At 46.9% G+C, this 12849-nt stretch overlaps 1 protein-coding gene across 3 annotated transcripts in view; it reads left to right on the forward strand.

The window, feature by feature from the left end:
* The first annotated feature begins 3637 nt into the window (after nucleotides 1–3637).
* The window catches only part of CADM1 (cell adhesion molecule 1), a 323782-nt gene continuing 314570 nt past the window's right edge, over nucleotides 3638–12849 (forward strand). For all 3 annotated transcript variants that reach the window (XM_045894983.2, XM_045894984.2, XM_054512280.2), the window contains exon 1: nucleotides 3638–3800. In XM_045894983.2, the coding sequence (XP_045750939.2) occupies nucleotides 3665–3800 (136 nt within the window). In that variant the 5' untranslated portion in view covers nucleotides 3638–3664. The remainder of the gene's footprint in view (nucleotides 3801–12849) is intronic.

The following is a 12849-nucleotide window of genomic DNA, read 5'->3' on the forward strand; positions in this document are numbered from 1 at the left end:
AACATATCAATTTGGCTGGGGTGGGGGTGGGGAACATAAAAATATTCAGTCCATAAACTGATTAAACCACTTTCCTATGGACACTCAAAGAATCCAGTAGCAGAGCAAATGCTGACTTTAAACATTGTTTTATTTTCCCTAATAATTTGTCTTTATTGCTTTGTATACATGGATACTCAAATAAATAGTATATTAAAAAGCAAAATGTTACTAGTTCTCATTGATTGTCTCTTAATGTATTTGGCAAAACATGAATCTCTCCTTAATGTTTATTTTTCCTATATGTTTTTCCATATTTCTCAACTGTTTGAGTGAAGGCAAACAATATAGGGTCTTTCTCCCTCTCGCTCTTTAAAGTTTCCCCAGAAAAAAAAGAAAAGGACTAGGCATTGGCAATTTTATTTTAACACAAGAAGTCCCCAGATTGTAATTCTGATAAGTATTTCAGTTCTTTCTTGAAAAATTAAATTCACAAAACAATTGATTATCAGTTATAAATGGCAAAAACACCATCTGGCTTTCAAAATTGTTTAAATCCATGTAGCAAGGGGAAAAATGTTGGAACTTGTCGTTGGTGAGGAGTTCTGGTCCACGAAGCAGAAAATGACGAGCTTTACTATGAGAAAACCAGAGTAGTCATAACTTGTACTTAGCGGCTGTGGGAATTTGATACATTCTTCACATGTTCCATATGTTAAATCGCTTGGCGAGATCTTCAGTGTGAAAGAGATGGGGGGGGGGGCGCGGAGAGGAGCGTGGCTAGTGTATAGGGTAGCAACAGCTTAATCCTAAATTTTCAGCTCTGGGTCTTTCCATGCAGACCAGGGCTAAAGATGTCCCATGACCGGGGAAGTTGGATGTGCAGGTTCCTGAAGCTTATGACACAGGTGGCAGTTTTGGGGTAGAATTTCTAAAGCTATTTGCATTCCTCTGGTGAGGTAAGTCACACAGCATTAGCATTTCCTACAGAAATGTCCCATATTGTTCTTTGCCAATTGGAAATTTGAGTAGGTGTTCATTTGATGTGCCAAGAGAAAGAAGGGAGATGAAAACACTCCACATCTTCCAATGTCCCCATACTGTGTTCCTAGTGTGGGAGGCTTGGGGCCTAACTAGGTTCTCTGAGAGATTCAGCCTCATAAGGAATGCTTTTCCTTAGGAGTATAATGCAATCCTGTTATTTAAAAAAATGTTTCTCAGTTGCTGGCATATTTTTGCCTTATGTTAAAAATGGAGCTATCCTATGCTTATTATTCATGCATTGTAATGTGATGTTTATTCATTCACTTAACAAATATTTGTTGAGGCCAGTATAGCATAGTGGTTAATTGCACAAGCCCTGTCTGCACCTCAGAAGCTTTGACCTCGGGCAATTGCTTAATTTTTCTAACTATGTTTAAAAAATATAAAATGGGAAATAATAGTATGTGCCATGGGGATTGTTCCAAGTATTAAATGAGATTATGTATGCAAAATACTTAATAAAAACTCAATAATTGCAAGACTAGTAATAATAATAGCAAATATAAATATTACACTGAGCTAGGGTGCTAGAGTTCCTGGCATATAGGACCTTACTTTATTGTTTACACATTATCGTTTTTTTTTAAGATTTTATTTATTTATTTGTCAGAGAGAGAGAGAGCACATGCAGGTGGAAGGGGCAGAGGGAGAAGCAGGCTCCCCACTGAGCAAGGAGCTTGATGTGGGACTCAACCCCAGGACCCTGGGATCATGACCTGAGCTGAAGGCAGACACTTAACCAGCTGAGCCACCCAGGCATCCCTACACATCACTTTCAACATACATATAACCTCAAATTTTTTTATCCTGATTTTGGCGGGACTCTCCACTCTGCCTTTGGTCTGTCCAGGTAGCTGTACTTCCAGAGGTGATAAGGCTAGGTAGGACTTTGCAGATTGGACATTATTCTGGTCACCACGTGGTGATGGTTTCCTGTCTCATGTAGCACTGTGTGTCTGCTGGAACTTTCCTGACTTCTGGAGGACTGCCTGTAGTTCATGCATCAGGGCTTGTAATTACAGAGCAGAATATCCAGGGCTGTAAAGACAGGGCAGTCTTGAAATTAGTTTATGCATAATGGATAATAGCAGGCTGTTTTTAAATGTATCTCATTTGGTGGGTTGGCAGATCTTGACTTCCTTTTTGATATGTAATATTTATTTATTTATTATTATTATTATTATTATTTTCCTTTTAGCTAGATGAGGACAGAGGGCCAGGCAAGTCCTCTAGACTACAGCTCAGACTTAGCAATTTACATTCAGTAATCTCTTGGTCATTTAGCCACAGATAATTTGTCATGGTTTGTTTTAGCTGTTGTGATATTGATATTTATTATGCAAATTGTATTTCCTACATCTTATTGTTCTGCATTCTATGAATACTTAAATTATTATAAACCTTTACACTTAATATGGCTCGTCCTTCAATTTGATGCTTGAGCAACAGAGGGTCAGAGCGCATACGATCTTCTAGAGGGGAAGAAAATAAGTAATTAAAAAGCATACAAACAAGAGAGCCGGCTGCCTGGTTGAAAAGAAAGCAGAGGCAATTTCAGAGAGAGAAAGACAGTCTGGAGAAGCAAATCGTTTCAGCCGGGAGAACCTCTCCTAGAGACACGGGAAGCTCAGAGCACCTGTTGGTGCCCCAGCCGCCTTAGGAGGGACTGGGGGCGTAGAGAAGGAGGGAATGGGTTTGAACCCCAAAGGAGGAAGATGGCAGACCCTATCTTCACACACACCCCCCGTCTCCGCCCACCACCCCGAAGCCGTGACAAAGATTTTTTGTTGGATGTGTGTAATCGTAAATATGTATTATTACACATGTCAAATGTATTAAATACGCATATATATAAAAGGCAGGAAGGACACCTTCGGCGAGCCGGGGAGCCGGAGCCGACCCTCCCCGAGCTACCTTTCCGGAAAATCTACAGCAAAGATACCGACTCGAAAATCCCAGAGCCCGACTCGGGCTCCTTTCTCCCAACTATGCCCAAGTCTACCGCTAGGTTGTTGAGCGGGCTTGCCCGCTCCGCCGGACGTGCAAAGCACGCATGCACTTCTCCCAGATTGTTTTGTCAATCCGGGGACCTGCATTCTCACTCTCCACTCCCGAACAGCCCCCGTTTCCCAAAGATCTATTCCTTCGGTGCAAGGTGAGTGACGGAAATTTGCAACGTGTGGTTTCCAGGCCAGATGCACTCGGTGTACCAGGCAGGGGAGCCTCCTCCTAGGGAGATTCTCCAGTCGTCGGTCGGCTATAGCGACTGCTATATACATTCTTAATATAGGTGTACGGGAAGCGAGACCCGCCCCCTGGAGCCCGAGCCCCCACAAGCCAGGCGCCCAGGAGAACACTTTCCTTGATCCCGGGGAAGCGAAAACGAATTTTAACATAAACACATTTGCATACGCCCCTCCCCTTGGCCCCGCCCCTAGGTGGCGCGGGCGCGCCGCCGAACGCCAGCGCCAGGGGGCGGGGTGGGGGAGGGGGCGAGTCCTCCGAGAGCCGGGTTGGGCTACCGGCGCTGTGATTGGTCGGTCCGGACTCCGCCCCCCAGCGCATGTCATTAGCATCTCATTAGTTGTCCGCTCGGGCTCCCGAGGAAGCCACCGCCGCCAGTCTGAGGCAGGTGCCCGACATGGCGAGTGCTGTGCTGCCGAGCGGATCCCAGTGTGCGGCGGCGGTGGCGGCGGTGGCGGCGGCGGCGGCGCCTCCCGGGCTCCGACTCCGGCTTCTGCTGTTGCTCCTCTCCGCCGCGGCACTGATCCCCACAGGTAGGTGTGGGCACCAGCCGGTTGGCCCTCTAAATCTCCTAAGGCACCCCAGTAGCCATAGCCGTGGAAGGGGGAAACGTTTCCATGACAACCTTCCCCCACTTCCTAAATCCGAATCGGAGGGAGTGTGGAGAGGAAACTCAGGGCTGAGATGGAAGGGGCAGAGGGGATCGGTGATCCCCTTCTCCCTTGCCCATCTGGGTGGGAATTGGAGCCCTTAGGGATGGCTGCACCCACACCTCTTCTCCCCGGCTTGGCGCGGGGTGCGGAGTGGAGTGAGACCGGGGGCCCGGGGGCTCGAGAATATGGGAGAAGGGGATGGATGGAAGGCACCCCCCAACCTTCCGGACCCTCCCAAACTCGTTGTTGTCCCGGTAACTTGCAGGTCCTCCCGTCCCAGGGCTGCCCATTCGCCCCCACCTCTCCATCGGGCCCCCTAAATCTCTATCCCCCAAGCCTCCCCATGGCTGACTAGCAGCCACCTCCAGCGTGATTGCTCACCGATCCACAGGACATCCCCAGACTTGTCGCCGTTCCTGCGCTCCCCGCGCTCTGCCTTTCTCCCCCAGTCCTCCGAACCGCGCGCCCCTCGTGTCTCCCTCCAGCCCTATCGCAGCCCTCCGCACCCCCCCCCCCGCCCCGCGCCGCCCGGCTGCGGGGCTCCCGGGCTCGGCTCCAGGCAGGGAAAGTTCCTCAGGCCCGGCCCCGGGAGGGGGGGGTTGCTGTCGCCGCCTCTGCGGGAAGGAGCCGGGAGCCCGCAGCCCGCTTGCCCCGCGGCGTCCTCCGTCGCGAGTGGGGACGCCGGATTTACAGGCTGCCGGTCCTTTTCGGCAGCCCGAGGGTGGTGGAGAGAGGTTCGCGGCCTCTGCGGCCAGGCGGGCACCCTGCGGGCCTCCGGGCGCCCCCTGTGTGCGGAGCTGTCTTGGGCGTTTGCTCAGGGGCGGCTCTGCACGCCGGGCCCCTGCCCCCAAGACGCCGAGCACTCGGCAGGAGCACGAAGTGTGGCTGCCCGTGTGCCGGGCGCGTTGGCGCGGTCGGGAAAGAAGAGGGCAGTGTTTGCTTTTGCTAACAAAAGGGAGCCGGAGCTCTTCCCCAGCGGAGAGGCTAGCCGTACTGCACCCTGCCTCCCCTTCCCGCCGCCGCCGCGCTGCGCGGCGTCCCCGCACCCCCCGGCCGCCCGCTGCGGGCTCCGGGCGGGGAGCGGGACCGGGAGGCACGGGGCCCGCGGGGTGGGGGGTGGGGGGCGGCGGGAGGTGCAGGAGGGGATGCAGCAGGGCTCGGCGCCTGCAAAGCCCCTCCTTGCAGCTTGGGAGCTGCAAGACCCGCGAGCAACAAGTGGCGGAGGACACCGAGAGCTCAGCCCCCACCTGCGGAGCCCCCGGCCGCGGCGGGCGCAGCACTGGGGCCACCGTGCCTCTACCGGGCTCCTCTCCGCTTGGGCTGTGCCTTTTGTTTACACGCTAGAGGACACACAGTTACGTAAACACCGCAGGAGACACGCTGTAGGAAATGGGGATGTCGGAGGTGCTAGCTTTGGATTTGGGGGATGCCGGCTTGGTTTCTACTACCCCCCCGCCAACAGGCTTGCAAGGGATCTCGGCTTGGGGAACGTATCAGGGATGTACAGGGGTGGGAATCTGGCAGCAGCTCTGTTCCGGAGCTGAGGATTTTTTTCTTCCATGGCACTGCTTGTCTCCGGATGTTGTTTATGTGTTTTTCCTCTGTGAATTCTTAATTTATGAGTTACGAGATAATTGGGTTCAGCCTATGCCGGTGTGGTTACAACTTCATTTCGGGTGATGTCTCTGACTGGATGGGTTCAATAAAATGTTCCTGAAAGAGATCCCTCATGCTGCTGCATTGTAAAAAGCGCCAATGTCGGTTAAACGTGAGCGTGAGTAAAGGCTCGGTAACTGGCGCATAATAGAGGCAACAATAGACTTGTATTGGCTGCAAAAAAAAGGGGGGGGGGGACAGCGCTGGCCGGGGATATTGCCTTTTGACTAAAGATGGGAGCTGTGCAATGCCGCTGGGCAGCAGAGTAGGATTAGCTGATACCTCGTCTGTCGAGCCTGCTCATTGACGGCACCGGGTAGTAGCAACAGTTGTATTATTTGTAACTATCTGGCGGTGAGAAGTTGCCTTCCCAGCGAGGGATGTATGCGGACTCCGAAAGGAGCGGTCTGGAACTCAACCGTGCATGTCAAAGCTACAAGAAAATTCTGTTGCCAGTTACCATGGAAGCAGCTTCTTGCTCTTGTGTACATCCCTGTTTGTACGCTGGTTATCAGATTGTGTTCAAATTAGAAAGTAATTGGGTTTGATTTGTAGTGAGGGGGTGAAATGACTTTCTTTAAATCTGTTTTTCTCTTAGGCATTTTTTGGTGATGGCTTTGGGAAGGGGTCTTGGCCTAGCCCCCAGATCTTGGGCACCCAGAGGAGACTTCCAGGCAGGCACTGGGGGACTTTGCTTCCTTCATCCTCTCCCGTTAAGCTTTCTCCAGAGGCCTCCAGGTGCCACTGTCAGGTTAGAGAAACCTGTTGGTGTTGCCTTCTAACTTCATTAGGCGTGTTTCATTTACATGCTGGCTGGGATAGCGATCTGGGGCCATCATGCTGGAGGTCCTGATTCCGTCTTCCCCTGTCACTGAATCCATCCATCCCCTGGAGAAAAATCTCCCATCCCTCCTGTGCTGTGTGGATTAAGTGGATGTTAATGAAACGCAGCTGCAATGGGGTTGTGAAAACTCACTCCTCCGTGTAAATCACGCCTGTTACGTGTTAGGTGCATGCATGGTGTTGATTCTCCTGCCTGCCGGGAACCTGTGGTTGATTGCCCTCCTCTTACCTTTTTTAGCATTAGAGAGGTTGGCTGATGGGTGGGGGTTTGTGATGGTGCTGGGAAGCCCAGGGGCTGAGTTTGGCTTGTCTCGGCCTGTTGGGGCTTGTATACCGGGGATGGGGACTTTGCAAAAAGTGCCGGCCTGCTATTGTTTCCTTTCCCTGCATCAAATTGAATAGCCGCAGGAGGGACTTGCACTTGTCTGTGATAGCTTTGATAAAATATCCCTCATTAATGCCACTTTATATTTACAGTGTGTCACTGGAGACGCACAAGGCTTCATTTAGTGACTTGTGTGACGAGACAAGCTTGCATTATTTGCCTGGGACATTTTGGAGGAACAAGAGGCCCATTGAGCAATCTTTTGAAATGAACAAATACGGAAAAAGGGGGGAATAAAAGAGCAGGCAGTTCTCTGGAACAAAGAGCTTTATTCATATGGATGTTGTACATGCTTTACCCAGTTTTCCCCAATGGCCCTCCTGGTAAAGGGGAGTGGGACAGGGAAGAAGCCAACAAGCAGGACACTTTCGCTTCCTCTCCCACTTCCTGACTTCATATTCTTATCGAGTCGGTCCTGGACCTCCCTGACTGCTCATCTCGCTCCACTCCCTCTAAAAGCCCAGAAGGTAACAGGTTCCTGGGTCTAAAAGAGAGATTTTGAAATGCTTTCTCCTAGCTCTGAATTTCAGCAGAAGACTGTGCTAGCTACCTGTTGAGACTGATGGTCATTGGAGGACATACTGGTTGAAGGGAAAGAGCTGTTATTTTTTTTTTTTTGACATGGGTCAAGAAGTGGTTGATAGAGAATGTCAGATCGGTAAGCTATCTTGCAAACGATAATACTAGTCTTACTATTTATTTTTAAAGAAATGCTGTACCAACTGAAATCCAGAATTTTCATTATCATTAATGGTGCTCTTGGAGTTTTTTGTGACTTTTGCCCACACCTGGTACATTTTGGCCTCATACATAAGTGAATTTTTATAATTCCTTGGCCTGCATTGCTGAATGATTTTCAGGCTTTAAAAAATTGATAGTATTGCTGTGAATAGAAACTGTCTCATTCTCTGGGTTTTTGTACGTGACATTTTAATGCCTAATCGGCCACTTAGAATTTACATTTAAAAAATGGGTGTGTGTGTGTGTGTGTGTGTGTGCTTAACAAAAGGCCCATTTTTATGTGGGAGATCTCTTAAATTGGGCCAAACTAATCTATGCTATGATTTGAATGGAAATTTACCAGCGTATGAAGAAAATTTATAAGAAATAAATCCTAAGGATTCAAATGCTGTATCTCTTTCTTGGGAAGAATAGTACTGACCATTACGTTGGGCATTTTTAACTGAAAATCCAGCATAGAAAGGAGAAATCACATAGCGACATCTGTTGCAGAATTGAAAATTTGCTGCTTTGAGTTGGAAGCAATTAGTCCCATATAAATACCTAATGGTATCAGTCAGTATGTATGTGCACTCATACAAATATGTATATATACACACACGTATGTACACGTATGTGCACATATACACGAAACTCACCCAATCAGATATTCATATTCACATTGAAACGTGTGGAATAGAAAATGTAACATTTTAACACCAAAGCTCCTTTTTCTTATTACCTGTTGAGGAACTACAGATTCTTATAATCGTGGAATTTTTGTAAGGGGAAGGATGTTACAGATCATCTGGTGAAATCTCATTATTTTGTAGTGAGGCAGCCCAAGCCCGGAGAGGGAAGGACCCTGCTGACCGTGGAACTGAGGATAAGTCAGCTACACAGCCTGGACGGGGACCAGGTCCCTTGATGTGGAGTCAGCAAACCAGTTCTACCTCCCAGCAGGGATGCCCCAGTGAGGGATGTGGATCATGGGCACACCATACCTTGGCTAGGCCTAGTTTATATTGTGAAGACAGCAAGATTAATTGTTGTTCTAGGTAATAAACCCATGGGTCAGAGGAGTGACCTCTGAGATAAAAGGACTAGTTCTTGGTAAGGTTGTCTTTGGTGTTTACAAATGATTCTGAAACCTCTGGACTTTATTTGGCAGTCACAATATGAATGTCGTCCAAAACACCTTCACAGGGGAGAGCTCTTGGATTTGTGTCACAGTAATAAGTCAAATGTGCGAAAACTCTGGTCCGGGAGCCCAGCTTTAGATTTTTCAGCTCTTGATTTGTCTTTTCAAGCATTAATATTAACAGTAGAACTGGTTCCATGTAACTAAGGAAAAAAAGGAAGAATCCTTAAGTCAGGAGCTAGAACAGATCTGGATTTTTCTTACCAGATATATGTCCCTTTTCATTTAAGCAGAGAAAAAGCTGAGAATAATTTCTTTTAAAGCAAAAAAAAATTTTTTTTGCAAGATGACTTTTTTTACATTGATCATATTTTCTTTATTTTTCCATTTTATTATGGAGATTTCCAAATATATGCAAAAGTAGGAAGCATACCATCATTAACCCTGTGTGCCAATCACCCAGTTCCGTAAATTACCCACCTGTGGTCAGTCTGTCCTCTGTATGCTTCCTCTGCTTTCCAGATGAGTTTCAACAAATTTCAAACAAATTCAACATAATTTACTTTAGAAAGATTCTCTGTAAGATACAGTTCCCTCCCCCACCCCGCCCCAAAATCACAGTATCCTGAACTGAAGGTACATTTTCTCAACTGCTAATACAGAACGTTGGCCATACCCATGCTTGACCGAGGTAGGGTGAAGGCTTATTATGGTGGTGCAAAGCCGAGGCAGAAACTAGAGAAGCCAGAGCGCCGATTACTGCCTGCACTGCCTGCACCCGAGACCTTTTCATGTGGTTTGGTTTATTTTGAGCAAGGTTTTGTTTGGATCGGATAAGATGAGTTTTATTGTTGTGTAAATATGGTTGTGTAAATATGCCGTAATTGTAGCTAATCCCTCAACTGTGGCGCACTATGGAAAGCACCCATGGCGAGATTGGCCATTTCCAGTTGTTCTCATAATGAATGCTCTCTGTCTGAGGACTTCTGTAGGCAAGGCTATTTTAGTTTGATGGCTGTGAGATACCTCATTCATGTATTTATCTTTGAATGCCTCCGTGGTATAAATGCCTTTGCGTTTTGTGAATATATGGCTTAAAAGAAAAAAATGTCTTTTCTCGGCTCGCACTGGCTAAGTGCTAATTTCAGCCTGTATTCTGTAACCGAAGTGATCACAGAATGCCTTCTTTGGTGTGGGAAACCCAAACAACAAGCTGTAAGTATCTGGGCCTTATTTTTGTAGGACGGGGGTTCGGGGTGGTAGGCAGAGAATAAAGGTTACTATTTTTACTTCTCTGTATTTGCCCTGTTGATTTAAAAGAGGATTTTTTACTTTCAGCTAGAAATGCTGGAATGCTTCAGGGTTAATTTCTGAACTTTGGTTTATGGGAAGATAGGTTGGTTCCATTTTTCAAGGTTCATGAAATGTGAAGGGTGTGTGTGTGTGTGTGTGTGTGTGTGTGTGTGTTAAGAGGTTCTTTTGCAAATGTATTTAATGTGGACTATAAATCTGAAGCATTTGGTTTTTTGGTTTCCAGCCAAACAAGTAATTACACGTGAGATGGTTTTGAGGGGTCTGGGCATTCCTGGCCAGGTAAAAACCCGCCTCCTGCGCCCCTCTTCTGAGCTGGCCTTTGCACCAGCAGAGCACGAAGGAATGCCTCCATCGGGAGTGCCACCAAAATCGAATAAAAAGCCTTTGTTTGGAAACCATCAATGAGGGAAGGGACCCACTGGAATGTTTGTAATTACAAGTGGCACCTCCTTGTTGAAATTTCAGAAGCCACAGTTTCTTTTTCAGAGATTTAAATTGCAGGCTCTAGCCAGCAACTGCTGTTGTGGTTAATGGGCAGTTTCTCTTTGAAGATCTTCCAGTGCTGGTTCTCAAAAGCTTTGGTGCAGCTGGCCTTGAACTAGGGTTAGAAGAAAGGGAGCTGGAGGTATTTATATACATGCACCGCAAAAATGACGTGTGGCCTTTATTATTACTCAAAAGAACAACTTGGTAGCAAGGTTGAGAGAAAGCAGCACTGAGAAAAATCTGTTATGACTGACAGGTGTCTTGAATGGGGTGATTATCTTAAGAGGGATGTGGGGTGGGTGGGGAAAATTTTTTCTTTTAGTAGATATTTTACCGGAATAGAGTCATTTGACCCAACATTTTGATCTAGATATTTCAGAAATGTTAAATAGGCTTGAAATGAAAGCACTGTGATATATATTTAAAATGCTACTCAGTGTTTGAAGATGATATTCCAGTGACATGGACTTTTAAAAATGCCTGGAAGAAGTATTTTGCTCTTGGCAGTCTTCCTCGGTAAGGTAGGCGCTCTTCAGCTATCCAGCACTGGACTGCAGTGTCAGATTGGAATTAAGTTATGAGGTCCCTGCAGGGGACAGGGAGGAACCTGCCTACAAACAAAGGGTTCACTGGCCCCATCTCTCCCATTGTCTGTACCAGATCGCCACTTGGTTCTGATTAATGTGAAAGTTAACATGTCAGAAACTGAACCTTTCATCTTTTCTGCCATAGGTATCAACTTTTCTCAAAGTCTCCATTATTGCAAATGACACCACCGTCGTCCTGGTCTCCGAGGCCCTGAAATTTGGAGTCTTTTTTTTTCCCTCCTTAGCTTTCGCTCTTGGACAGAAATAAAATGGGGCTGGTTGTTTCTCCACGACATTCTCTGGAAGCCTCGACATCGTCTCTGAACCATGTCTTACTAGCAGAAGCTTCCCAACCAATTCCCCTGACCCCAGCCTCTGCTAGTCAGGATGTAAGTCTACCTACCTACTACCTACCCACGTTGTGATTCTTTTCTGGACACGATCGTGACATTGCCCTTCCAGAAAACCTAATCTCAGATTCTTGCTTCTTGCATCCGATTCGCAGTCCTCCATGTTCTGTCTTTAGGTTGTTCCTTCCTCAACTGCTTTCTTATCCCTCCTTCTCTAATTGCCCCCATTTCACACTACTTTTCCAGCCCAGTCCTGGTGGGACTGGAAGACAAATGATTCTCCGTTGAACTGAGGAAGAAAGGGGTTCTGCTCTCAGTCTTCAGCTGGTGGTCTTTGCATGAAACTGCTTTCTTCCCTGTTTTTTCACTTGACTGTTTTGGTTTCTAGGTGGAGGCCTGCTGATGCTCCTTGCCTCCCTTGCAAAGAAGCATCTCCCTTTTGCATCTTCAGTTTCACTAACACGTGCTTATCCAAGCTCTACCCCGATACAGACCTTTCTTTTTCTGCTTTACCGGTATATACATGAGTATGTTTCTTTACAGTAAGCTGAAGCATGCAGACGTTGTGGCTATTTATTTTAATGAAAACTTTCAGCATTGGAGTGCCGACCGTATATTGAGTCTTTGTTTGGTAGGACAGGTTCGCATACGGGCACTTACTACAGCATGAAAATGGTGTGATTGACTTAACAAATTACACGCCGGCAAAGTGAGGCTTTCAGACAAAAAGTCGAGTCTTCAGGAGTAGGAAGACTTCAGAATTCTGGGTCAGAGTAAGAGGGAGCCACTGACTTGGCATCAATGAGACGTACCCCTCTGAAGATGATCCAAAAGATGTACCCTCTTAGAAGAGTGTTTGGTGCTCATGTTCAGAATGTCTAGTTATTAAGAACTACCTACCTGGGGAGCTAGACGGACAGTGTACTAAAACCCCGGCTTTTACTAGCCCGCTTTCTAAAGAGCTTTGACTTCGGGGGCAGTGCTGCCTAACTAAGTTCAGTCATCTCTAGCATCAGGATGGGTCGCATTTTTGTTGATCACATAGAGGGTGCATTGTCACTGGCTTAAGAAAAAAATGAAAACTTTGTTTCTCAGTCTAACTGCTAATCTTGTTATCTTAAGGATCTTTTCAAAGCCTTTATCTGGTAATACTATCTGCCAGCGGTTTTCCCTTATTTTTTTTGTCCGGCATCCTTCCCCTACCAAGTTCTGAGCTTGCTAGTAGAAGATTATATAGCATGATAATTCGGTGATATGAAAACACTTGATTATTACGTTGTATTTGGGGACAGTCTTGGGAAAAAGGTTGTATGTTCAAATGTGATATGTGTTTGGTTCTTTGCTGGATGGATATACCTGTGATAAGCCAAGCCACCCTGACGTTACTACAAGTCATTAGCTTGATTCTCTTTTCTGAATAGGAAAGGAGCATCGCTTCATTCCTCTT

The sequence above is a fragment of the Mirounga angustirostris genome, unplaced genomic scaffold, assembly GCF_029215605.1.
Source record: "Mirounga angustirostris isolate CCGP_5_RB_7025 unplaced genomic scaffold, mMirAng1.0.hap1 SCAF_13, whole genome shotgun sequence".
NCBI classification, from domain to species: domain Eukaryota; kingdom Metazoa; phylum Chordata; class Mammalia; order Carnivora; family Phocidae; genus Mirounga; species Mirounga angustirostris.